Source organism: Grammomys surdaster, unplaced genomic scaffold (genome assembly GCF_004785775.1).
Source record: "Grammomys surdaster isolate TR1022 unplaced genomic scaffold, NIH_TR_1.0 100, whole genome shotgun sequence".
Classification (NCBI taxonomy): domain Eukaryota; kingdom Metazoa; phylum Chordata; class Mammalia; order Rodentia; family Muridae; genus Grammomys; species Grammomys surdaster.
Genome location: NW_021604579.1, coordinates 11,865,381 through 11,891,283, shown reverse-complemented (window position 1 = coordinate 11,891,283; position 25,903 = coordinate 11,865,381). Strand labels below are relative to the sequence as shown.

Sequence of the window (25,903 nt, the reverse complement as noted above, 5' to 3'; positions counted from 1 at the left end):
TTCCTTCCTTCCTTCCTTCCTTCCTTCCTTCCTTCCTTCCTTCCTTCCTTCCTTCCTTCCTTCCTTCCTTTCAGTCTGTGTATCTGTCTGTCTGACTATTTTAACTCTTCTAAGGTGGCCACTGAGGAGAGACTACTTCAGAGAAGTGTAGCTTCTTTAGAGCAGACCTTTATCTGTCTTCCCTTCAGTGCTCCCCCAACCCCCTGACATACCCGTATGCCACTCTATTCCTGGACTCTCCTGTTCACAGTGTTCTGTGTCTGTGATCCCAGCTACTTGGCCAAGACAGGAGGATTTCTTGAACTCAGAAATAGGAATTAAAGACCAGCTTGGGCAATAGAGTAAGATCTTCACCTCACAAATGAGCAAATACATGAAACTCAGAAGGCTAGGCCTATCTGTAATTGTCCACTTCTGTATCAGGCTCAGAACCACCAACTGCTCAGCACCTGCTTTGCCCACCTAGCATGATGCCTTACCTGATAGTCCCAACAGGGGCCCAAATTTCCATTCCTCTGTGTGTAACCATGAAGAGCCAAATGAGGACATGCGAAGTGTACAGGTATTCCCAGTTCCTGGTGACTCAAATGATCAGACCTTTATTTCTCTGGCTCGTAATCATTTAACCCAAACTGGGAGGAGAGAAGCTGAGATTTACCAAGACTAGGTGCCATGGATTTAGCCTATTGGGGCCTGGCTCAGGATATTGCCCGTTCTGAGCCATAAGAGCCCAGACAGGTCTTATGTAGCCTGCATTTTCTTATATGCAGTGATAGGTTACTAAAAGGCTAAGAGTGCTGAAGAATGTAGCCGTTCCAGGCCTGGACAACTGTTGCCCTCTCATGTGAAAAAAGGTTAGGGAAAGGGATCCCATGCCCACCCCTAATCTGCATATGGAGTGGGTCCTGGATAGACAGCACTGTTGGAATCCTCCCCCCACCCCAAAGACACAGCAGGTGCCCTTGTTGGGAGAGAGGGTTAAGATGTCAGCTGTTAATCTCTTGCAGGTATCATCTTTGAGTTCTGCTCTCCGGTAAGACCCTGGCTTGAGTGCCACCTCTTCCTTAAAGCCCCCCTGATCCCTCTAATCCCTGCTTCAGCGCCTGCCTGTAGTACCTTTCCATATCCCTAAGTTCTCTGTCACCACAACTCACTTCATCTTTTAGACTTTCAAGGCAAACCCACACCCTGTCATTTCCTCTCCTACCTAGTGGGTGCAGTACCGGCCACGGGAGTGTTCGCTGAGTACATCTAGTGCAGCCAAGCCCTACAACCCCTGTGCCTTCCCACTGGCTCCTCCTTTTCCTTTCAGGCCACTTGCAAGTTAGGTCCATAGGCTCTTTGGAGGGATCTTACAAACATGGTCTCATTCCCTCCTTCTTGGCAAAGGATACTCTGAAGTAGTTGACAAGAGAGGGCCAAGTAGAAGGTCAGCCTCACAGATTACCTAAGTCACAAAATGAATTGTGGTTATTGGGTGGCTTAATGATCTGTCTGCTGTTTCTCATCATGAGCCAAAAAGTACATGGTTTTTTATTTGTCTGTTTGTTTGTTACTGTTTTGGGGAACTGCGGGGACTGCTTTGAAGACTGGTACTTGGATTTCCTGATTCTGAAATTGGGTGTGTAGGGACTAAAGTTAGACCTAATTATTAACTGTATAACCATAAGACTCAGTTACCTTACAGATTAAACTAGATATGACAGCTTCTTAGGATGCTGGGGCATAAATTCTTCCCACTGACTCCTCACCGGGTTTATGGGATCAGAATGCAAAGGTGCTTGCCCCTTCGGCTGTTCCTGAGTTAATCCTTAGTTGATGAGATAAGATTTTTTTCAAAGAAGCACAGGCCTTGGCTCTACCTCCCTTGAGCTTAGTGGCATGGCTGTGGCTGGTGGGACCCTTCCCACCTGCATGGTAGCCTTTCCTTAGTTGCTTGCATGAAGGGCTCAGGTGGCACTGTGGTGGCACTGGGATGGCAGAACCCTCCCTCATCACTTGTGTGCCAGTGTTCATGCTTTGGAGGCCCGTCTAAGTCTTAAAAGTGAGTGGTGTGTAGCCAGGGCTAAGCCTCGAGGACCCTAAGTTCAGGGATCTAACGATCATCATTCTGCGAATATTAGAGGTGGGAGTAGGCAATATACTACTTTCTTTTTGCTCTGTCACTAGTGAGCAACCCAGGTTAGCCCAGCCCACCCCTCCAAGGTTAACCCAGCCCACCTCCTCCAAGGCCACCAGTTCTGGGAACAGATCAAAGAAGCTTTGTGTAATTTTTTTGTGTTGTTGGATGCGGAGCCAATTCTTGGTGCTGGGCAGTCATGTTCACATTCTTCCGAAATACTAGTATCCTGCCTATTTGAAGCTGGGTACTCTGTTACTGGGACTTGTTTTTGACACTAATTGGCTTCATCTTTTCATGTAGGCCAGCCCTTTGATTTTTCTGAGCTGCAGAATTTGAACACATTTCCCCAAAATCACTGTCCTGTGGTCTGTGTAGGAGACTTCTTTTGCATAGCATCAGTGGCTACTGCTCTGGTCGTCGCCTTTCTGTGGGATATGACATTTTCTCCACCCTTGAATTCCCACTGTGCATCTTCAGCCTTCTCAAAGTCTGGTTGCTGGGATGTGCAAGGCTACCTCAAGACTCTGCACAGACTCTTGGGACCTGACTTGCCGGGAGCAGCATAGGTCTCCTGCTCTACTCTGGGGCGTATCTGCCAGGACCACACCTACCTTTGACACTTCATTTCCTGGCCACATCCAGGACACACCCCTTACCCCCTGCTGTTTGGGCCCTCTGCCACATGGCCAGGCATGAGTTTCAGTCAAGGAAGACTTGCAGTTGGTGGTTTCACACGTGGCTGTGATGCTGCATGCTAAGGCTAGGTGTTGGGCAGGGAAAGAGGGAAAGATTTATAGAACAAAATACTGTTTTTGCAGCCTTATAAATCAGTCAGGAGTTATTGGCTGAGCTGGGAGAGTCCAGAGTCTATCTGACTACTTATAAAAATAAATTATTTTATGGGGGCAGGCATTACAGTATCCATGCGAAGGTCATAGGACAATTTGGGAGAATTGTTTCTCTCTTTGCTCCATGTGGGTCCTTGGGATTGATCTCAAGTTGTCAGGCTTGGCAAAAAGCACCTTTCCCTGCTGAACCATATTAACCACCATGAGTGTTTGACTTACTCATTTTCCCTAGAACTTCATGGACATAGGTGTGAGAATCAATCAACTTAAGTGTATATATTTATATATGTGTTTGTACATGCATGTTTGTGTATTTTTTCCTTTGTCCATATGTTCATGCTAGAATGGGTGCTGGAGAGGAAGCTCTGGGATCTAGAACCCATATTCCAAGGCTCAGAGACAGACAGGTCTCTGGGTGCTTTTTAATCTTTAATCTCTGAGTGTCCTGCCGTGAGAGAAGAGTAAAAAGCAGGGGGTTGATGGTCTGTTCCACACTCCTCTGTTTCCAGTGCATATGAACCAGGATGGACAGACCTTAGGAAGTGGAATCCACACGAGAAGGGACCTGACTTTGATGGGAGAGGTCCTTTCAGCCTCGATTCATGGATGATTGTTGCAGCCTAGGCAGCTGTGCAGCCTGGCTGAAGCCTAGAGAATATGCCAGGGGTTGGGTTTGTTGAGAAAACTCACATGAAATGTTTTGTTGAGTGCCTTAATGGAACTCTCAGTGCTTCAAACCACGGGGAGAGGCCAGTTCTTAGCAGACCTGAGAGGTCTGGCTCCAGGGTAGTCAGATTTGAGCAGATCCTCGAGTATTAATGTTATCATTAATTGAATGCTTACTGTATGCCTCACCTTGTGCTGGGTTGTGGGCTAGGCAAGCAGTGCCTGTGGTTAAGGCGTGGTAGGATGAGGGCCAATCAGTTACAGCTTTGGTCCTCTTGGTGAGAGTCTGTAATAGTTTGTCCTGAGCCCTCCGCAGTCTCTTAGCGATTGCCACTCAGCACCAGTTTCTGCTTATCCATCCTTTTATGTCTCCATTCTTGCACCAGCTGAAGCATGGCAGGCAAGCCCCTTGGCTTGCCTGCTGGAGAGGTGGTGCATGACAGAAATCATCTCCTGGCTTCCTGCTTCTTCCTCATGGTTGACATGGTTGCCTTTGTTGTCTTCCATTGGAGGATGGTGAAATACTGAGAGTTACACCATCCATTTAATTAGGACCATAGTTGCTCTGGCCTGTGTCATGCACCCGTAGTCCCCAGAAACGTGTGCGCATGCGCACACAACACACACACACACACACACACACACACACACACACACACCCCAATGGTAAGCCATATCTGAAAGGGAAGCAGCAGTATACTCAGTCTTATCATTTAAAAGTTATGATCCCCCACCACCACCAGTTTTAACAAATACCTCAATATGTAAAAAGTCAAATATCTAAATAATAAAGGAATTGAAAGTAGAACTGCAGTTGTCAGGGCAAGGCACTTCAAAATGTAGTAATTCAGAATACCGAAGATCCCATCCCAGTTAGCAGAGATTCCAGGTCTGCTGTGCTAGTCTTGCTGTCTGTGAAGGGTGGAGTTTGGAGTAGCATCTACCTCTTCTGGAGGAACCCAAGAGACACATGGATGCTTATCTCAGCCCCACCTCTTAGTGTCGCTTGCTCCTGGTACAGAGAAGTAATTGTTGGCTGTTCCAAAAATTTATAGCTTATCTCCTAGGCAGGAGATTTTCAATGAGTTCAAGGTCAGCCTCACCTAATTGTGAATTCTAGGCCAGGTAGGGCTATATAATGGGGGGTTGGGGGGGAGAATATGAATATATTTCTCTTAGACATAATAACACGACTATAATGCCTGAGTCTGCTAAATCCCCCTCAGATCCTCTCCCAGATAAAGGCAGGACTGGGGTGTGGCACATGTCTCTCCCTCTCCCTATGGCTGTAGACTGGGGAAGCAGATGCAGGCCTGCAGTATTTGGGGTTAGGCAGGGTCTCCTTAGGGAGGTTCTGTTGACTTTCATTTTGAAAATAACCAGCAGCTAGCTCATTCTCTTTACCTGGGACCTGCCAGGTAACCACTACTAGATCTTTGTTCCCGTATCACCGGAACATTCCCTGTCTGCAGACCTCAGTGTCTCCCAGCACCCAATCCTCACATTCCTCCCCTGGAAGTAGGACATGACTCTCGATCAGAGGCCAATGGCCATGGGTATTCCACATAAACAACAGCACTCATTTGGTGTTCGTTTTCTTGTCCTGGGTATATTAGTGGAGTCCATACTTTTATTTGATGTCAAGGAGAGGAAAGAAGTGACTTCCTGGAGTGACGAAAAGGACGAGTGGTGGAGCATCATGGTGTGGTCAGGATGGGGCTGGCAGGACCAAGGCTGGGTGGAAGTGGACAAGTGTGTGCAGAGGTTTAGTCTCAGAGTGCATAAGAGAGGCAGGGACCACACTCTGCGGGGAGGCCCAGATCAGTGACTCCCTCAAGGCAGGGCTTTGACATCTCAGCCTCAACTCTGTACAGAGCCAGGCACAGATATGCTGACCACACAAACAGGTTGGACACAATTGTTAGAAGGTGGCCAGGTGGGACATCCGATGTCTGTCACCCCTGGGAGGCATTTGTTGAGGCAGACATGCCAAGTGGATGCTAAAACAGCAGGATTCAACAGGAAAAGTAGAGCGCCCCCCACCCCCCATGGTGTAACCCACACTCTTCTCAAGAGGCACGTGGGACCTGCTGAGGGTCAGAACACACATGGTCTTCTGTCTAATCTGGGTATTTTCTTAGTGACCTGTCATCTATTCAGTGATATTTATTGACTTGCTCTGTGTAACATGTCAGTGATTTGGAGAGGGCACCACCATTTATGAATTGGTCCTTCTGCTTCTTAGAGCAGCTGGTGGAAAGTCAAGGTACGGCATCAACAATATACACTTGTATAGATTGGCTGCACACCACCACTCTGCCAGATACTACAGGAGTACTTCTGCTATTCCATGCAGTGTGCCTTAAAGGTAGACATAGGCCTCTGCCTCTCATTTTAAAGATGAAGTAGTAGGGGCCCAGAGACCATGGCTTGCCCAGTGAAAAACACCTCTGCAGGGCTTTGAATACAAAGTGGCCTTTAGAGGAGGAGGGGTCTGTTTGGGGACAGAGATCAAAAGCTCTGTGTGTGGTTGGATGTTTGCCACTGACCTCCTCCTACTGTCTCCACAGAGTGCAGCAGCTGCCCCAAGCCCTGTGCTTGGCAACATTCCCCCCAATGATGGGATGCCTGGAGGCCCCATCCCACCAGGTTTCTTTCAGGTAAGTGCTGGCCTGGGGCCCTGTGCAGGGCAGGCAGGGAGGAGAGGACAGGAAAGCAGCTTTGTTTGCCATGGTTTAAATACAGTTGCTTTGTGCTGGTTGAGGCCCTACTCTCTCACCTCATCCACTTCTCCAAAAGCTGCAGAGGAGAAGAAAGCGCTGGGAAGGTGTCTCCTTCTAGGTGGGCTGTGGCCGTGCCGTTCTGTCCACCCTAGTGTTGGGGGAAGCCAGTGCTTCCAGGCCAGTGTGGAGTTTTTTTTTTTTAAATAACAAAAGCTGTATTCTTTGTCTTCCCCGTTTTTATTGAGTAAACTGTCCTTTGTTTCTGTTCTGTTGCTCCTGTCTTCACAGCTGTTTACTTTTCCTGTCCAAACTACAAACCTTAGGGGTAACTAGAAAAACAAACCCCCAGCATCCTGGCGAGCCTCAGCATCCATTCGATTTGGTTAGCCACTGAGTGCAATCACAAGCATCGCCTCACAAGCTTTGGCCCACGGTGCAGAGGCCATGTAGGCACCCTGCCCAAAGGGGTGGGAGCCCCACCTTCTCTACAACACACCTTGTTGGTCTTCCAGGCAGGGGTAGGGGTCTAGGAGGTGTGAGATCACCTTTCTGTTTTGACAGGGTTAGGTGTGGCCTCCACACCTTCTTCTCTGTCTCCTCCCTTCCCTTCTGGTTGTCAGGCCTCCTCAGCCTGGCTGGGGCTGGGGATTGCTGCCCTGGAGTGTTGTCAGCCTCAGCCTGCGGGCTGGGACAGGGGGCTTTCCTGCTGCGGTTCTATGTGACAGCGTCAGTTCTTTCAAACCTGTTCTCACTGAGTTTGAAAAGTGCTTGATTGTTCACACCATTTGAAGGGTGGGGCTCCCAGACACAGTGTGAAGAGAACTCTCAGCAGAAAGCCCAGGCAGGAATGCAGAGTTGGACCAGAGGGGCCCATGCACAGTGCAGGATGGAGCCTTGGAGTCATGAGCAGATAGGATTGCCACCCATGGAAATGTTAGGGCTCCTCTTCCTCTTATCTGGGAGATGACCTGGGAGGCATTTCCAGTTTGTAAGATTGCACATTTTAGTTCATGGTAAATCTGGCAAGAGGAGGGTTAGGGCACATACTCAACCAAAAAGAAGGACATTGGTGAAATTTGCTCACTCTGTAAAACAGAAGTAGCTGAGTGCTCATCAGTTGGCAAGGGGGAGAGAGATATAGGATGACAGTTCAGGACATCAGATGGCCACACGTGTGTGTTGCTAGCACACCACCAGAACTGGGGCCATGTCCAAGGTATGGAGACTGGAACGGTCTCAGAAGTCTTGGGGTAAGGCTGCAGACATAAGTTAGAGGCTGACAGAAAGCAAGTACTTAAACCCCTGGGAGCTGTTGACCTAAGCAAAGCAAGAGCCATGTTGTTGCACACTTGCCAGAGGTGGGGGAGGCAAGGATCTGGCTGGCTCTTCCACTATTGTTCTGCTCAGCAGGAGTTCTTTCTCTGGTTGAGGTGTCTCTGCACATGGTGTTACAGATGCGCCCGTACAGTATAAGCATGGCTTCTCTGACTGGCAGACAGAGCCCAGCCAGATATCACAGATGTCTGTGTGCCTCTGTTCTGTGTTTTCTTAAGGATAATTATGGCCTCCAGGTACCCACTGCAGGCTGCTGTAGTGAGAGACAGAGAGTAGACAGTTGCAAATTGTGTTTGTTGGTTTGTGTACAAATTAAATAATTTTTGTAAAGTTTTGTTTTTATTTTATGCATATGAGTATTTTGCCTGCATAATATGCTCCATGTATGTGTCTGATGCCGATAGAGGTCTGGACACAGCACTGGATCCCTAGAATTGGAGTTACGGATAGTTATGAACCACCTTGTGGGTGCTAAAAACTTAACCTGGATCCTGTATAAGAGCAACAAGTGCTCTTAACTGCTGAACTTCTCTCAGTTAATACCAATTGTATTTTAAAAATAGGCCCTTGACTTCTATTTCGGCCTGAGCCTGGGAGAAGGAATGGAAGTCCGTGGTATGTGGGCAGCTCCCAGCGTCCTGCTTTGCTGTAATCTTCCCTGGTTAAGTTCTAATTCCAGTCATACTTCGTGGGTCCTCCCCATGACGTTTAGGGGTGTGTGGTCAGAAAGCCCAAACCAATTCTGCCCTTATTTAGCCACTGTTAAACAGAGGTATTGTTTAGACTCTGTCCTTGAGATCATCTCTGTTCCCCAGGCAAGGTGCACTGCCAGGGGTTAGCTGGATCATTCAGGAAGGTCCTGTTTCCCAGGCCTCTCTGCTCTCTCATAGACTCTGAGCAGTTCATGTTTCTTATTCCCCAGCATCATAGCAGTAAAGGGCTTTGGCTCGTGGCAGGTTGCACACGCCAGCAAGCATCCTTTCACTGTCAATCAAATGAAGGAGGTAGAGTAGGCCAGGTACTCCGAGTGGTACTTGCTTTCCATGATGCTGACCACTACCTAGGCCTGCAAAAAGAAAGGGTATCTCTCTATAAAGGAAAAAGTCCATTTTTGGAATAGACCATCTCTCAACAGAAATATTAGCAATTGATTGCTGCCCTTTACTGTTCTCCGGCAACCACTCTGATATTGGAAGGAAAGTAGGGATGATATCAAGGATTTTTATCTGTTGTCAGCAATTGTACTTCTTCCCTTCTTGGCTGCAGCCTGGACAGGTGACTTTGCCACAAGAGGGCTTCCTGGGAAGCCAGCCTGAGTGGCTGGGCCAGCTTTGTCCAGCCCATGTCCTGCGGTGTCATAGGCCTTTTTCTATGTAATTCAACGGTCATACCTGTTGTCTTAGATTTAGAAACCAGCAGGGCCTCCAGGGTGGTCATGAGTGAACAGCTGACTCCTGCCTCTAGAGGTTCCTCTGAAAATACCTACCACAGTGAACTTCCTTAGACTTTTGACTGCCGTGCAGGAAGACCACTTGTGGAGTTAGATTGGGCCAACAATACAAGAGGCCCTGTTTGCTATCTTCCCTTTGGGTCTAGGTTTCTGAGATGGGCAGTGCCTGTCTAGGCCTGTGGAGTGGTATGAGATATATCTGGTCATTTGTATCCTGACCCAGTCACACTTCATGGTTGGAGTTACTGTGGGGCTTTTGGAGGCCTTGCAGAGTCTAGCCAGGATAGTGAACTCTGTTCCTTGTTATTTACAAAGTAAAAGCCCTAGGTATAGCAGCTGTAGCAGCTGGCAGGTGTAGAATGAACACATTTCATGTTTGAACCAAGTTTGTATTGTTCATGGTACAGGACAGAAGCCTAGCGAGCTCTCAAGTGTCAGCCTGGAATTTTGGCCACTCAAACTCTGACCAAAGGCTGGCTGGGCATTCAGGACTGGCATTCTGGAGAAAGGCACAGAGGACTTGGCCATGCACTTGCTGAATGACCTTGGGCCAACTGCTCCCCATTGCTGGCCCTAGATTTTCTCATCAATAGATGGTGCAGGCTGGGTTAGATGGTCTTTCAACTTTGATTTTTTGCATTGATTTTTGCATAATCAGGTGGTGCCATTTCCCCCTCACGGCTTAACTCAGGCTACACATCTGGTAGGCGGGTTGGCCTTGGCTAGGTCCCCTAGTTTCTTGGCCCCAAGGGGAGACTCCAGTAAAGATTTCTAGGTCCAGAACTGGACAATTTTAGGAGAACAGAGGTCTCTGCTCCTAAGAGCAGAACACTTAGGTACAGAGCGTTTCTGTTCTTGTTTTGTTTTTAAATTCCACTACTAATTTTCAGTTGTAGTTTTAAGCATGCAGTTTACTTTCGTTTAGTTCAGTGATTTCTGCCAATGAGGCAGGACTGGTCAGGAGAGGGAGACTTAGAAAGGTGCAGGACTATCTTACAACTATCCAGTAAATAAAGTTTGTACTTTGAGTCCATCTTCTGGCTCCCTGGCTCCCCACGTTCTTCCATAGACCACTGAAATCCAAGTGTCTGTGTCTCCTGATTGTCTTAAGACAGGAAGGATGGCTGTCTACTTGAAATAGCAGCACATACGCTTGCAGTCAAAAACCAAATGGGGTTACCCAGCAGATGAGTTGCATGGGAGGGAGCCTTACTGGCAGTGCTAAATGCAGCAGGGGAACAGTGTGAGCATGATACACATTCTAGTATGCTAATCCAATCTGTTCACTCAATGATGTGCACATGGAGTCTTGGAGGGAGAGGGGAACTGGTGCCGTAGGGGCCCAGTAAAGGTCACAGGGATGAAAGTTGTGTCTTCTCTAGATCATTCCTGGGCTAGCAAGGGAGCCAGTTCCTTTTGTCAGAAGCTCAGCTGTGAAGACAGTGATGATGTGCCCCAACACCTATTTCAGCAAGGTTCCCTTCCTATCCTGTTCTCATTTCCATCTGTGCCCTAGTCACAAGGACAAGGTACAAGGGCGAGGCTACAAGGAGGAAACACTGCACACACAGAGTCTGAAAGATAGAGAAGAAGCACATGGAATAAAGAGATCTACAACCCGACCCTTCTCCTGAAGACTCAGCCGTGGGCTCCCCAGAGACAGCCTCAGGAGGCTCTGCTGCTTGTTGCTGCCCTGCCAAATGGTAGAGACAGCCTTGTCTTATGAGGCTCCAGCCTCCGATCCTAAGTCCTAAGGGAATAGAGAGAAGTAAATTTGAAGCTCTGTGGAGAGGACAGTTCTACATCTGCAGGTTTTATGGTGAGGTACTGAGCTGACTGACAGTGATAGTAAGCAATCACAAACAGGATGCCCAGTGGAGAACCTTGCGGCTCAGAGCCCTGGGTGGTGGGAGTGGGTTGATATATTTCCAGGGAGGTCGAAGCCCAGTAAACAAGAACACACTGCTGGTGGCAGTGCGGTGGCTCTAGAAAGTCGATGCTGTTTGCAGCCGTCTTCAGGAGAGCAGAGGTGTGTGTGAGGGCGGGGGTGGAGGGTACACAGGCCATTCCTCCAGCCAGAAACCTGCTACCGTAGCACAGGCACCTCTGCTGTCCTGATGACCACTTCAGGTCTAGGGGTTGGAGAAAGAATTAAATCTCTGTTTTTCTGCTTTCTGAACCACTACTAAACAGGACTTTCTGTCAGGACTGGGGGCCAGTGAGAAAGAAGGGAAGCAGGGAAGTGGGCAGGAGCCAAATCCATGGGTGTTAGACACGGTCCCTATAGGAGGGGACCTCTGTCAAACACTACTAGAGAGGGCTATAGACAGGAGCTGCCCAGGGACTCAGTCCAGCAAAGGCCACAAAGAGAGAAGTCCTGGTGAGACATAGAAGCACAGGCCAGGGTTAGGCAATGCGGGGCAGTTTGGATGCAAGGATTGGGTGTATAGTAAATAAATACCTCCTGCCCCTTAAGTCCCCTCCCTCCCTGCCCTGGTGGAGCTCAGGCCCTTCCTGATGGAGCTATCTGACCTTTTTGAAGTTGGGGGAAAACATTCTCCCCAGAAGAGTTATCCCTTTCTGTCTTCTGGAATTGTATTGGCTTAGAAGGTAGGCCCCAGAGCTGCAACATGGCTGCAGCACAGATGAGGGGACCCTACTGGGATTGGACAGGTATGGCTAGGAAGATGGTTCTGGACAGCAGAGGATTGCAGCTTGTGTATGAACTACTTATCTTCCCAGCCACTGCTTGACCCTCCACCCCGGCCCCACCCCTCCACCCCAGCTTCTGCTCAGTCTGTTATCCATTGATTTAAGGCCCACAGGTGCTGTGTGAGCCCTTCACTCCCCTACCCCCAGCTTCTCACCAGGTCCAGTCATCTGCTTCTAGTAGACTGACAGAAGGTGAACTTGTTACTGCTGAGAAAGATGAGGGATGAAATGCCCCGGCTGCTGGGCCCAAGCCTCAGTTGGAGGTGAGGTCCTTTCTACTCTCCCCCCACCTGTTCAATCAGTGTGCTCTGAAAGCAACTAACTTCCCACCTCTGGTTACTGTGATAGAAGCCAGTTATAGGGCTCCCACCCTCACCCCAAGAGCTACATGACCTGGATTGTATCTAACCCTGCTGACAAATTCTTGAGTGTCCTTTGAGAGCCTTCCTACCCACTCTAGGACTTAATTTTGTCCTTGGGTTTAGTGATGGAGCCTTACTACTACCAATCACCTTTCCTGGCCACCATCACCTCCTTATGTAGGTCAGGCTATGCTCACCTGGTGGCCATCCTGGTGCCTTGTGTCTGCCCAGTGGCAGATGACCAGCATCAGGGTTCCTAGCAATCATGGGCAAAAGGTTATTCCTGACATGCCAGACTGCTTGAGTGACAGTCTGGGGCCTTGGCTGGTATGCCTGCCAGTATGCATGTGTTTGGACAGGTTTGTGTCTGCACACTCCAGCTGGCCCCCCAACCCCCGTGTGAACTCCACATGTAGCATCGTAACTCTCACTGATGAAATGGAAAGTTGAACATAATCAATGTCTGCTGCCCCGTTAGCTGTGCATCAGCAGTCAGTGCCTGGGAGATTTGCTCAGTAACAAAGCCCCCAGCAGCTCTGCAGGCTGCAACTGCCCCCTAAGGCAGACCCAACCCCATACCATGGAGCCCTGCTGGTCTCCTCCAACACCACAGAGCTCTCTCCCTTCCTCCCCAAGCAGGCAGGAGGCCCAGGCAAAGCCGGAAACTGCTCCTTGTCCTTGGTGGGCCTGACCTCTCAAGCTGTAAACTCCAGCTAGGCATTTACGCTCTAATGCTGGGAGGACTGGTGCCAACTGCTAGTGAAGACCGGGGGCTGCTTTCTCCTCCCCTTTGGACTTGCATTTTTATTTGGGTTTCTTTTAGCATTGAGTTCTCTTTTCTGCCTCTGAGAGCTGCTGGCCTCTGCTGCCAGCTGCCTGACTCTGATATTTCCTTTCCCCAACTAAGAGCCATTTGTGGGGGCTACTGTGTTTGGGCTTTCTGTGCCCAGTGCAAGGTTAGACTCTCTGCCTGGCCTGCCACCACATTAGCAAATTGTGTGAGATTTTTCTCCTCTACAAAAAAGGATGTGAGATTTGCTGAGTCCCTGTAGCAGAAGGGGTTTGAGGAAGAGAGTTTCATTAGAGTCCTGTGCAGTACACAGTATGCATGCCTCTGCAGAACACAGGTCAGGATGCGGGCGGGTGCCCCCCCCCCCCCCAGGTCAGTCATAGTATATTATCTTCCCCTGGAAAGACCTAGGTCTGGGTCCCCGGATAGGACATGTGTCATGGCAGGGCCCACCAAGTGAATCTCAGGTTTGTGCCCTGTTTCTGTGTAAAGGCCCTTCCTTCCCTAGGCAGCTTTGCTAAGCAGAGTTTCATCCAGACATGAAGGCCTTGACAGCAATGAAGCTTCTAGCCCAGGCCCACCAAGCTTCTGTGAGCTTCCTCCCAGAAAAGTCCCATTTTTGCTAAGACCTAAATGGTGGTTAATGACACTAGAGGTATTAGGGACAGGCACAGCATTCATAGAAGTGCTAGCTCTGTACTAGATGTTAAGCTAAGCTCTTCACACAGTAAGTGACAGGGAAGGGTAGGTGTGGATGGTAATTCTGATCAGGCTAGGAGCAGCAAGTGGCTGTGAGCAGAGCCTTGGGAGCCACAGGGCTTTCCTCTTTCTGGTGCAGAATGTGGGCAGCACCTGAGATGCTGTAGGATTCCTGCTGTTTCTGTCTGTGCTGGAGGGAGTTGGGCTAGACACAAACGTCTTCATGTTCAATAATGTTTTGTTGTGCTGTTGGAAGATGAGGAACAACCTCAGATCCATGCTGGCAGGGGCCTAGGGAGTGTGCTGTTCCCTCTGGGTCAGGCAGATACAGAGCCCCATCCCTCCTTCCTCTATGAAGGGGGGTTATTTTTCCTGGTAGCTAGGATTGCTCCAAAAACAGTGAACCTCTCTGAACCTCACTTGCTATATCCCATATTTGGGGTTGATGTTATATCTGTGACTTCGAGGACTCTTGTGAAGATTCTGTGACATGATGCATAGGAAACTCTGCCTGGTGCTGGGTACCTGGTGAACACTCTCTACCTACCAGTATTCGGATGGTTCCTGTGTGTCTTGGGACCACTTTATTCTCTGAGCTTCCTACCTAGCCAGGAGTCAGGGCTGCTTTTAGTATTCTCTTGGCAGAAGGACGTCTTGAAACTCAGTAGGTTCATGGATTCTCCAAATCAACTACCCTGTCAGCATGTCACTCTCTGGTTCCACTGACAAGAGTTGGTGCCAGTGAAACACCAATCCCATTTGGCCCTTGAATGAGGCAGCTTCTTAATCTCTTGCTGAAGTCTGTCCATTTGACTTGTTCCCTTGGTCGTTCTGACTCTTTGTTCTTTGGTCTAGCCCTAACAGGAGTCTCTAGGGGAAATGAAGGCAGGGAAGGAGGTTGTTGGTTTAGGAGCTTCTGCGTCTTTCCTAGCAGGCTTGTTTGGGTGAGTTGAATGGAGACCTCCTTTTGTACCCCAGGGACTGCATGGAACTCTGTCCCCAGAGCTGCCTGAGCACCTTTTAAGTTTCATTTCTCCCTTGCCTATAAACCAGCCTACGTCATCAGCTCTGAACTGAACCAAGGAGCATGAGAACAGTTGGAAGTTCTACAGGATTCCTTTCCAGAGGCCAGCATTCAATCATTTTTTTCATGTAGCTCAGATGCCTTTAGCCTGGCCATCGTGGACACACTTGTCAGGTGCCATCCTGGACTGCCACATCAAATGCTCTTCTACAGAGTCCTTAATTACAAAACTCCAGTTTCTTAGTACAGCATCTGAAGTCCTGTGTGGTCTGTCCCCACTATCCTCGGTAGATCAGCTCTTGGTCCCCAGGGCAAGGGTCAGATCTGTTGCTCTCAGGTCTGGTGTCAGTCTGTCCATCAGTCTGTGTGTATTCTTCTCCCAACTGCTGAGTTCTCTCCTAGGAATTGTCATTCTCAGGTCAGTATTCAAGAAGCCTTTGACAGAGTCTGGCTCTATCTTTGCTCCAAGGTCAAAATAGCCAAGTTCCTCTTCCTGAAGGTAGCTTTAACTAATCCCAATAGTCAGAGAGTTTGGAAATTTGTGATCTGGCCACAGTAACATTAGAGGGAGTGGACATGGGATGCAAAAGAGGAAACCATATCCTAGGCTTACCTGCTCTAACTTTGAAGAGCCTTGTATCAAGCAGGATTCTTCAGTGGGTAATAAGGAAAAGACAGGGTGTTCCTAGAGAACTCTAGGAGGTGGACAGGATCATGAGTGACAGCTTCACATATTAGCAGCTGCCTAATGGTGATAGCTGGCTCCTGGAACTGGCCTGAGTACTTGACTCTTGGCACCACAGACTTGTGATTGTCTTACAGGCATGCTAAGATCTTCACAGGCACACGGGCCAGGCTCCTGGCATAAGCCTGGCTTCTTCATTACCCCAGAGTCACTCCTTCTGCCAAAGTTCTCCATGGATCATGTCTTACCCACATGGCAGTGGACCAGATATCTCAAACCTGTATGTTTCCAGAGTTCTGGCATTTACCAGACCCAAGCCTGTTGCTTCACCTTAACTGAGAAGAGAATAGAGTCTCAGGTCATCCTGGCATGTCAGGGAGGGAGAGGCTTGAGTGATCACACCGATGGAGCAAACGGAAACCAGCAGCCTCCTCATCTCTTCTGGAGTCTGCTGTTTGGTAGGCATTGGAGGCTGAATTCTGGCCATTTTGTATTTGCGGCTTCCAGGGCCTGGTTGCCTGCTTCCTGTTTGGCTGTGAATAGTCATGGATTGTCTGTTGAGCTGTGCCATGTTAGGTTGGAATTGTTGTGTGCACAAGTGTCTGGAGGTCTTCAAGCAAAGCAGGATTCTCTGGGTAGATGAGGCCATGCCTCTTTAACATGCACCTCACCTTCTTGTGCTGCTGTGATTAACAGCAGAGCAGAGTGCTGGCAGGCGGGGTAGAGGCTGGCAGGAGCCAGCTGCATCAGTAACACTGTCCAATTTCAGAGCAAATGACAGTTTTTAGGGGGTGGGAAACAGATTGCTCTGGCAAAGCAGGAATATTCTCCCTGTGTCCCAAGGAACTGATGTAATTTACTATCAGGGTCCATCTCTAATGCCCACATTTTCCCAAAACATGTTACAATGAATAGAAGTCAGAGAGAACATCTGCCGACAGGACCCTGTTAGACGCCCTCAGGGATGAGACTGCATGTGTGACCCGGCCAGTGCTGTGGCAGAGCCCAGCAAGGTCACAGCACGGCTCACAGGGAGAAGGTAACGAATTTCCTCCATCCCCACAGCAAAAGATGAGAATGAGTACCCTGGACATCTGTTAGCTCTTGGGGTTTCCTCCATGGCCGCGAGCTCTGATTTCTGACTTGAGAAGGAAGTAGAGAAACATCTTAAGAAGAACTGGATGTGTGGCCCTCGGATAAACCAATCTAATGGTGACTTCCTTATGGTAGCTCCCATAGGTTAAAATTCTTCCATCCCAGGCCCAGGTCCCCATCTTACTATAAGCAAACCTTTTCCTGAACTGGGGCTCTATCTTCTGTACCTAGACTGTCTACTTTTCTTCATCCAGGGCACATTTACACCCTCAAAGCCTTGCCTCCTGTGATTCCATCATAATCACTGCAGCCTAAATCCTTCCTGCATTTAGTTTCTGTCTCTGAAGCTACTATGGTCATAGTTATACTTCAGTCTCCCACCAGGCTTCAACTCCTGAGGTAAGGGCAGGGTGCTGCTTGTTTGGGACACTTGGCATAGTGGCTGGTACCCATCAAATGCACTGGGCGTAGCAAGCTGTGGGCCCTGCCCATTAGTCTAAATACTGGATTTTTTCCTTTGTCCCTATAAAAAGGTGGCCAGCTACACAGATAATAGACACACGGTGTCCAGCAGGGAGATCCATGGTTTCAGTGGCTCCCCAGATCACCTCTCCTCTTTTGCCCCATCCCATCCATGCATTTAAGATTAGCCCTGATGAACCCAGAGACTCCTCCTTGAACCTTGGTCCTTAAAAAAGGGGCCAAGCAGTCTGACCCTGCACTGTAGAAGGGATGAAGTAATCAAGATCCACAGAGGACCGGGGTGGGGGTGGGGTCGGGGGAGAGATGCACATGTGGAGGTCAAGGTCAGTTTCCTTCTTTCACCACATGGTCCAAGGATCAAGCCTAGGTCATTGAACTTGGCAGCACGTATCTGTATCTTTACCCAGGGAGCCATCTTACCAGCCCCCGATCTTTTATGATGTGGTGCTGAACTGCAGTTGATTCAGGACTGAAAGGCAAGCAAGCCAGGCTGGTGAAAGGCGATGTGGCCAGTGGGAAGGGAACATGTTTGTCTGTCTCTGACTTGAGTTCACTCTGGCTCTTTCCCGTGGGATAAACCTTGGCTCTCTGCTAATGCCTTAATGTTTGTTATGCCCGCCCCCATTTCAAACTCACTGTGTAGCTAAGGCTGTCTTTGAACTCTAGGTCCTCCAGCCTTCACCTCCCAAGTGCATGTGCCGCCATGCTTGACTCCATTTTCTCCTTTGCATAGTTGGCTTTTATTGCCTCGTGTCTTTTAGGGAAGGTGTGAGTTTCAAATCAGAAAGTGGGCGTAGTATTGTATTTTTCCTTGCAAATTAATAAAGGCTCCAGTTTTCCCTCATCAGCCTCGAAAGCTATCATCTCATTCGGGGAATCTGTCAGCCATTCCTGTGATTGGCAGGCTAGCACATGTCTGAGGCCCTGCGACTCCTCAGTTCTCCCATTGCTGCACAGAGGTAGCTGTGCGTAGAGTACAGATGTGCATGGCTGTGTCCCATTAAAGCCTTACAAAGGGCTGGCAGGCCGGATTTCTTCCTCATCTTACTGTAGTCTGACCTCGTAGCTGTGCCCTGGGGTTTTTGGCTGCCATTCACCTTAGCCTCCACCTGAGCTATGCATAGTATGGCAGAGGGTGGAGTCTGATTATGTGCCTCCATGGCTTAGAGCATGTCTAGCCCCTTTCTATGCCTAAAAACAGTAAACACAGATTTCCTTCCCTCCTTTTTTTGAAGCTACCATCTAGCTGGGCAAGGTGCTGGCCATCCCTTCAATCCTAGTATTCTGGAGGAGGCAGAGGCAGGCATAACTGAATTTGAGACCAGCCTGGTCTACAGATCCAGGACAGCCGGGTCTACACAGAGAAGCTCTGTCTCAAAAAACAACAACAACAAGCAAAATAGCAACAGCAAGTATGCCACATACACATGGAGAAATCCCTCCTTGAGGTCCTGTGTGTCTGACCAGGCCCATGTGAGACTCACATTGAGTGTGAGTTATTGCTTTTCTTGTTTGGTGCTGTGCTGACATCATGGAAAGACGGACAGGGAGGAAGGCCGTAGTGCCAGCTTTACTTACCTCACATAGAGAGCGGTGCCCCTCGGCTGGTCCTCCCTGGTGTTTCCCCAGAGTGAAAATACTCACTGTGCATTTCTTCTCAGTCTTCACTGGTGGCTTCCTCATCCCAGAGGACGGTATCTATGGCATGGCTCATGGACACACCTCGGTCTTCTGTAGAGAGTAGGGTACAGCCTTTTCTTCCCACAATTTATGTTCAAAGAACAAAGTGGATTGTTTGTGAAGTGCTTTTGCTGTATGTATTATCATCATAATTTTATATTGGCTCATCTATAGCAACATGTCCAGCAGGCAGGTGGCCACCAGTACCATAAGGCCTTCTCACTTTGACAGAGCCCAGTGTCCACAGAGTCAGGGAAGGGGTGGAGATGTCATAGCTCTTACTTTGTCTCTTGAAATTACATCTTCAAGATTTCTCTGAGGACAAAATTTTCTCCGAGGACAAAAGTCAGATTTTGTTCAGATGATAATGACACTGTCATTGCAAAACACTGTCTGAACCCTAGGGACAGAGTAAGAGCAAAGAACCTGGCAGCCAAAGCCAAGGCCATGGGCCACTGGGTGTAACTCTAACCCTGGTTCCATAGCCTTAAGCTTATGCCTGCTTCTTCCATGGAGGAGTGGTTGTAGGGCCATTTAAGAAAGGAGTGCATAATTTATCTCTACTTTTCCTTTAAAAATTAGCATATGCTTACTTTTCTTTAGCCTTTTATAGTAAAGAGTGATCATCCTTTACTCCACAGTCATTTAGAGCACCAACTTACATGTCATCATAGTTCCTCAAACCCAGAAATATTAGAGGTACCACCCAGAGCTTCGTGAGGTCCCTTGATGTAGCTGTGTGGTCACATGCCCAAACCTCACTGCACTGGTCCAGCCTTGGATGTCCTAATGGTGCAAGCAGTAATAGTTGTTGTCCCAGAGTTCTGCATACACCACTACCTGACAAGCAGGGTATTAGTGGAAGCTTACAGGATCCTAAAAAGCTTTCCTCAGGTTACGGATATTCATGACAGGACACCCTGACCCAGGCCAGAGCCAGCAAGCCAAATGGTCAATTTCTCTGCCAGATGCCTAAGAGGCCCATTGTGAGCTCAGCTACACCACTACAGTGTCTGTGTAGATGGTTCCATTTTTCTTAGAGAGGCCTGAGGCTCAATACATATACTTCAAGGATTTCCCCATCATGCCCTAGTGAGTCTCTCAGGAGCTTCAGTACAGGGCAAAGCCAGAGTGTGGCAGGAGAGCTGCTTCCTGCTATGCTGACACCCATCAGGGCTTCTGCACTAAGCCATCAGCATCCAGACAGTAAGCTTCTCTGAACCAGCCAGACACTTGCCTCGGTCCCTCCTGTAACAGAGCTTCCCAGGCCTTGCCTAAGGAGCTCTCACAGCCTGCTGGATATAACACTATTCAATGCTGACATTACAGGAAAAAGAATGAAAAGGAAGTCTGGGGCTTCGGGTGTCTGAAGGCAGTGATCTGGAGCCAGCTGTGAGGGAAGGGCAAATCCATTAACAGAGTTGGGGCGGTGTGAGGCCGCATAGGTCATGGGTGTATTTTCCACCTTTTTTAAGATTCAGGAGCAGGAATTGCCTTTGTTCATTGGACTCCCCCTCGCCTCAGGTCCCCTGTCCCCTGACATAGGCAGTGAAGGCAGTAGAAATAAGTCTGATCTACTACAGGACTGTAGATCTCAATCCAGTTTTGAGGACTCAAGAGAGCAGACCTACATCCTGTAGCCACGCTGGGCCTCAGTTTACCTCTCTGGGCACCAAGGGGGAACTAGGTATCACTCACTGCTAGAGCCCTAGGTGGGTTTGCCTGCTCTCTGCCGTTTCTGTCCTTGGGTTCTTTTCCCAAATGGACTTGGAGGACTTTTGGACACAGGCTCACAGGCTTGCAGGGTGCTGGGCTCCTCCAGATCCCTGCTTCCCAGAATGAGGCTTTGACTCCCCACGTAGTAACCACAGAGCTGGTGAATCCATTCTCCTTTATGAGTTTTGTTTCTTGCCCATTCAACAGTATGGCTGGTGGTCCTTACATGCAGAGCATATGATCAAGTAAGCTGTGCAGGCAAAAGCCCTTCTCTCCCCTGGGTTTCCAGGATTGGTTTTGCTCTTCACTGAGAGGCCAGGAGTAGCCAGTGATAGAGCTAACTAGAATTTGAACTCAGTTTTCCCCCAAGCCCTGTTTCTTTAAAAATAGATGGAGTTAGAGACATAGTTTGTCATAGAGCCCTGACAGAGCTGGAAAAGTTAGCTCAGCAAATAGATAAGTAGATAAGTCCCATCCCCAGCCTGATTCTCCCTTTCTAGAGACAAAGGACATTAGGGAAAGAGATGACAGTCTGTCAGTGTAAGGCCATCTATAAACAAATGAATACTGGAACTGGACTCAGCCATCCTGATCTACCCTAATATTGTGCAGATCTTGTGGCAGAAAGCCCCCTGCACCCTTAAGGGGATGGCCTTTGCCAGCTAGGCATCTAGACACATTTTAGGTTCTTCAAAAAGCTTCCAGCAGCTGAACTCTTTAAGACATCCCATGGGGAACTTGTTCTGCCTGGGAAGCTGATCACTGAGGAACCCTCCTCCCACCTCAGCAGAAACCTCCAGCAAAGGTGTTGTGTTTTGTCAAACCTCCTAGTAGGGGTCTGCCTATGCAGAACATAAGGGAAAACCATCAGGTTCCCTTTATGTAAACCAAACGGCAGCTCTCTGGCAAAATGGTGCTAGCTAGAAGGGATGGTGAGTCCACTTGTTTGGGGCCTGTGGCAAGCTATTCAGGGTTCCTTCTGTGGATGCTTCAGACAGTCTGAAGGTCACAGCCCAGGCACACAGCACAGTAAAGAATTCTCCGAACTGAGGACAGATGGTACAGGTACCAAGAACATGAATGAACTACTGGCAAAGTAAAAAGCAAACTTTTTGCTTCTGACCCATGCAGTAGGCTCCCAGAGAGGCCAGGTGCTGTGCCTGGAAGTTTATAAAGAGAGGCATGCCTGAGGCTGACAGACTAAAGAGATAGCATTTCTCCCTGAGGGAGATGACTTTTTTGTCATGTGAATTGGCTATCTCTGGGCTATCTCTGTCAGGGCCTGGGCTAGGGTGCTCTGACACACCTTCATATGGAGACAGGGAGCTGCAGATTCCCTCCCTGTCCCTGTATGCCCTCAAGTCCTCACCAGCAGCCTTGTTTAATGATGCATCTGTCTTGGTGACAAACTTGCTATCTCTACTTGTTCAGAAGGAGCTTTGCCTTCTGCATTCCAGAGTACCTCTATGAAGGACCTCGCCTGCTTCTACTAGCTGGGCTTTCAGAGCTGAGCTTGGTCACTGAACCCCCAGTTAGCCATCACTTGAGGCCTCAAGATGGGGTTGCTTCAAGTGGTTTTCTCTTATTTCCTGGTAGCCACTAGGCACCGCTCCTGCCTGGTGGGGAACACAGGTGTTCGGGGCTTGCCCGAAACAGTTAGCTTGCTCTGCAAATGCATCTGTGTGACCAGGGAAGGAGACAGGACTGTGAGGGAGGAGGTGCTTCCTGTTGCCAGGAGCCTGGGGGCCAGCAGACAAGCCTTTGCCCCTCTTGGCAGCTGGACCTTACCCCTTGAGCTCCCTTCTTCTGTTCTTATTCATTTTCTTTTTGGGGGTTGGCTTCAAATTATCTTGTTTTGTTTACATTACACCCAAGTTTTGTGGTATAAAAGACTTGCAGGTGCAAATACGTCCCGCCTTCATTAACTTCCCCTCCCTTTTTAATTTATGTGATTTCAATTTTCCTTCCCTGTACTGTTAATTAGGGGACCCTCTAATCAGTGCCATTATCACAGTGGTATTCATGTTTAGGAAAGCCGCTAAACAAATGCTTGCAAAATTGCTAAATGGCTAATTAATGTCTGTTAATTAAGAAAATTGCTCATGGTAACAAACCATGCCGTTGCTGGCAGCCGCTAGAAAGACACACACTTGTTGAAATTAGTAGCATGGCAGGTAGGGGAACATCTGCTCCTCCAAGCTTTCCGGAAGTGAACAGCCCCTCACTTAACCAGGAAGCTCTGGGGCTGTCCCTGGTGGTGCCCTCAGCTGGGACAGCCCTTGCCTCTTGTTTTGCTCACCTCTCTGTTGTCTCTACCTTACCCCCAGCTCCACCTTCTCCCCAGCCCCCAGCTCCGTCCGCATGAGCTTTGAGAAAGGAGACTAAGAATGGAACCAGTGGCTGTAGCTAACCCTTCATAAATGTCTGCAGTTTTCCTACATTGAGGGACAGCTCCAGTGGAGAAGAAGGGTGCATTGCAGTTTGTGACACATGCCCTTATCCTGAGTCCAGGTCCTAGTGGCCTGTTGGGCCAAAAGAGCCCTCAAGGAAAACTGCCTGGGAGCCACTATAGTAAACTTGTATGACTTCTCCTAATCCGCATATGTGCATGTTTGTGTAAAGGCATGCGTGCACATACATGTACTTTCTCCTGCACACGGGAAGTTCTGAAGAGATGCTCTCCTTGTGACATAAGGCGCTCTGATACTTTGTTTTTCTTTATTTTTGTTTTTGTTGTTTTGTTTGCATTTATTACATTGATCTTCTCAGCCACTGGCAGGATACAGCCTGCAGTTTGACCAACTCTGTAGGTAGTGAATTCATGTGTTTGGTGGGCAGTCGAGGTAAGCATGGCCCAGAGCTTTGGCACAGCTTGGAACTGTAGGCAGCTCACCATCATCTGGTATGGAAAGTGGGCCCTCTACCCACTGAACCACCAAACAGTGACCGTTCTCATGCCTGTGCCACTTGAACCTCAGCCTGGCTGTGCCACTTAGAGCTTGTGTGGCTGTGGCCTGGTCTCTTCATCTCTTGAGACCCTGTTTCCTCCTCTATGAAGGTTGAAAGAAGTGGCAGTGCATACAGAGCTATTTTGAACTGTAGGTGAATTCCTGAGCCGTGGAGCTGTGGCACTGCTCACAGTGGGCTTGGCGACTGTCTGTATACTCCACTGGCTTAGAACTTCACTCTACATGCCCCTCTGCCTCTGTCTGTGTTTGTCTATTGTTCCCTCTGTCCTGCTTCAACCAGCAGGACCTTAATAAATACTGTTCCAAATCCCCTGTCTCTGAGACTGTGAGCTCCTTGAGGGCAAGGACTTCACCTGACCCTCCCATCCCTCTGAAGTGGTGCTTGTAGGCATTGCACATGGGTGCACCTGGGTGCAGGGTCCCTGTCTGTGTCAACCAGTGTATTTAACATGGCAAACTCTATTTGGTAGTAGCCTGTGTCTGGCCCTCGCTCCTGTGTGCTTTGATGAAGGTGCTTTGTTTTATTTTTTCGTTTTTTCAAATCCCTTGTGAATGTATTGGTCAGCCTCCCTCCTTCCCGCCTGCCCGCCGTTGTTCGCCATTGAACCAGGACCCAAGCAGCGCTCCGCCACCTCCTGCCAGCCACAGCCCACCACCCGCACGCCCGCCGCCACTCTGCGTTTTGGTTTAATTTTTGTTCTTTTAAGCTTCTTCTGCGCTTCTCCATGTGCTGTGATCTGTAACCTGCCTCTACTGTCTGGCCTCACAGGGTCCTCCGGGGTCACAGCCCTCGCCGCACGCACAGCCTCCACCTCACAATCCCAGCAGCATGATGGGACCCCACAGTCAGGTAAACGCACTGTGGCTTGCCGGCTCGCCGGCTGGCCGGCCCGCCGGCCGGGGGTCGCCGGGGCAGGAGGAAGGAGAGAGCCGCAGAGGAAAAACAAAAATCAAAATGTGCTCCAGCGTTGCCTTCCAGTCCTAATTGACAACTTTAACTTTAAAAAAAAATTCTTCTAAATACAGACTTCATTTCTTGGACATCCCACCCAGTTTGGATCTGAAACCAAGAAACAAAATCTTTCTGTGACCTTGCCAGTGGCCTTATGTTTTTGGTTTTTCCTCTCTCCCTTTTGTTTGGTTTCGAGTTTGGTTAACCATTTGTTTGTAGCCAAGGCTGCAACCCTGGCCTTTTCTTTGTGCACTCTCGCTGCTGAGAAAGCTTTCTTGCCCATTCCCCGCATTTAAGTTAGGGAGCCCGCTGTCCTTTACGTCCCACCACCACCACCATCATGTTTTCCCATAAGTCCTTGCTCCCTTCCCACTCCTTCCTGTTGATGGTTTCTCTGTGTGTGCTTGTGTGTGTGTGCTGTATGCGCGTGTCCTGCTCTGTCTGCAAACTTGAAGATGTCTCGCTCCTTTTGCTTGTTGTTTTCTTTGCCCTTGTGGAGAGCAGAGGTGGCCTCCTCTGCCCTGCATTGGTTTAGCTATTCTGCGGTCTGTGTGAAGTCCCAGATGCTACCCCTCCTCCCAAAGTTGGTTCCTGCAAGCCAGTGCAGGTGGGGAGAGAGTGTGTGCATCGTTTGTTCCTCTGTCCAAGGGAAGTTTTGCCTGGAAGGAAAAGGAGGCTACTGGACTAGAGAGAGCTTAGAAGATCACTAGTTGTCATAAACCGGACTTTGCAGAGTACAAAGCATTTGTGTTTGTCACTATACAGTAGTTCATCTGTCATTGAACTGATTCCCTATAATTACAGCCTTTTATGTCACCGCGATACGCAGGCGGCCCCAGGCCCCCGATCAGAATGGGAAACCAGGTACAGTATTTTTTCTTGTTTTCTCTTCCCTGTCAGCTACTCTTAGGCCTAGGGAGACCTGGACTCAAGTCAAAAGCAAGGTGCAAGGCTGGGGGTGGAGTACTAGGCTTTAGGGTGGGGCAACATTCCCATGTGTCTCCTCTGAGCCCATGGTCCAGCATGTAGCCTGCTTTTCACAGGGAGCCTCACAGCCTATATTCAGATAGCGCCAGCTAGCAGATTTCAGGAATTCAGCTCTTATAGAGAAAGTAGTAATGACCCTAACCTTCCGTTATAGCCCCTTCTTGGAAGAGGGTCCTCCTTAATGAAGTCAGCTGACAACGTGTGGGTTTTTTCCTGGAAGCTTTTGAGAATTGCCAAGGCTGGTAAATAGAATCCTGTTATTAGGGGGAGAAATGTCCTGTAGGAATGCTTAGATTAGGAGCCTGACTGCAGAGGGAGCAGGGCATTTGTGAGATGTTCAGTCTGCCCGCTTTCCCGGAACAAGCAAGGATTTGTTCATATAATTAGAAAAGTACCCTGCTTCCAAAGAAGGCTTTTCAGCCCAGGGTCATGTACTGTCCTCTGGTCCATCAGAGTTGGCAGTTAGGGGTAGGCTGGAGAAGTGAATCTTCATGCAGTCTTCTTTGGTCCACCCCATCAGGGTGGAATGCTGAAGAAGAGTAGATGTCGCTGCTGAGGATGGGCAGACAATACACAACCTGATGTAGGCATCAGGGAGATTTCTC

General features: G+C 49.0%; 1 protein-coding gene across 8 annotated transcripts in view; it reads left to right on the top strand.

The window, feature by feature from the left end:
* Positions 1-25,903, top strand: part of Ssbp3 (single stranded DNA binding protein 3) — a 137,540-nt gene that overhangs the window by 93,293 nt on the left and 18,344 nt on the right. For 5 of the 8 annotated variants that reach the window (XM_028785021.1, XM_028785012.1, XM_028785006.1 and 2 more), the window contains 3 exons: positions 6,207-6,296; positions 24,129-24,209; positions 25,116-25,175. In XM_028785021.1, the coding sequence (XP_028640854.1) occupies positions 6,207-6,296; positions 24,129-24,209; positions 25,116-25,175 (231 nt within the window). The remainder of the gene's footprint in view (positions 1-6,206; positions 6,297-24,128; positions 24,210-25,115; positions 25,176-25,903) is intronic. The other 3 variants (XM_028785041.1, XM_028785027.1, XM_028785034.1) reach the window with 1 other exon arrangement.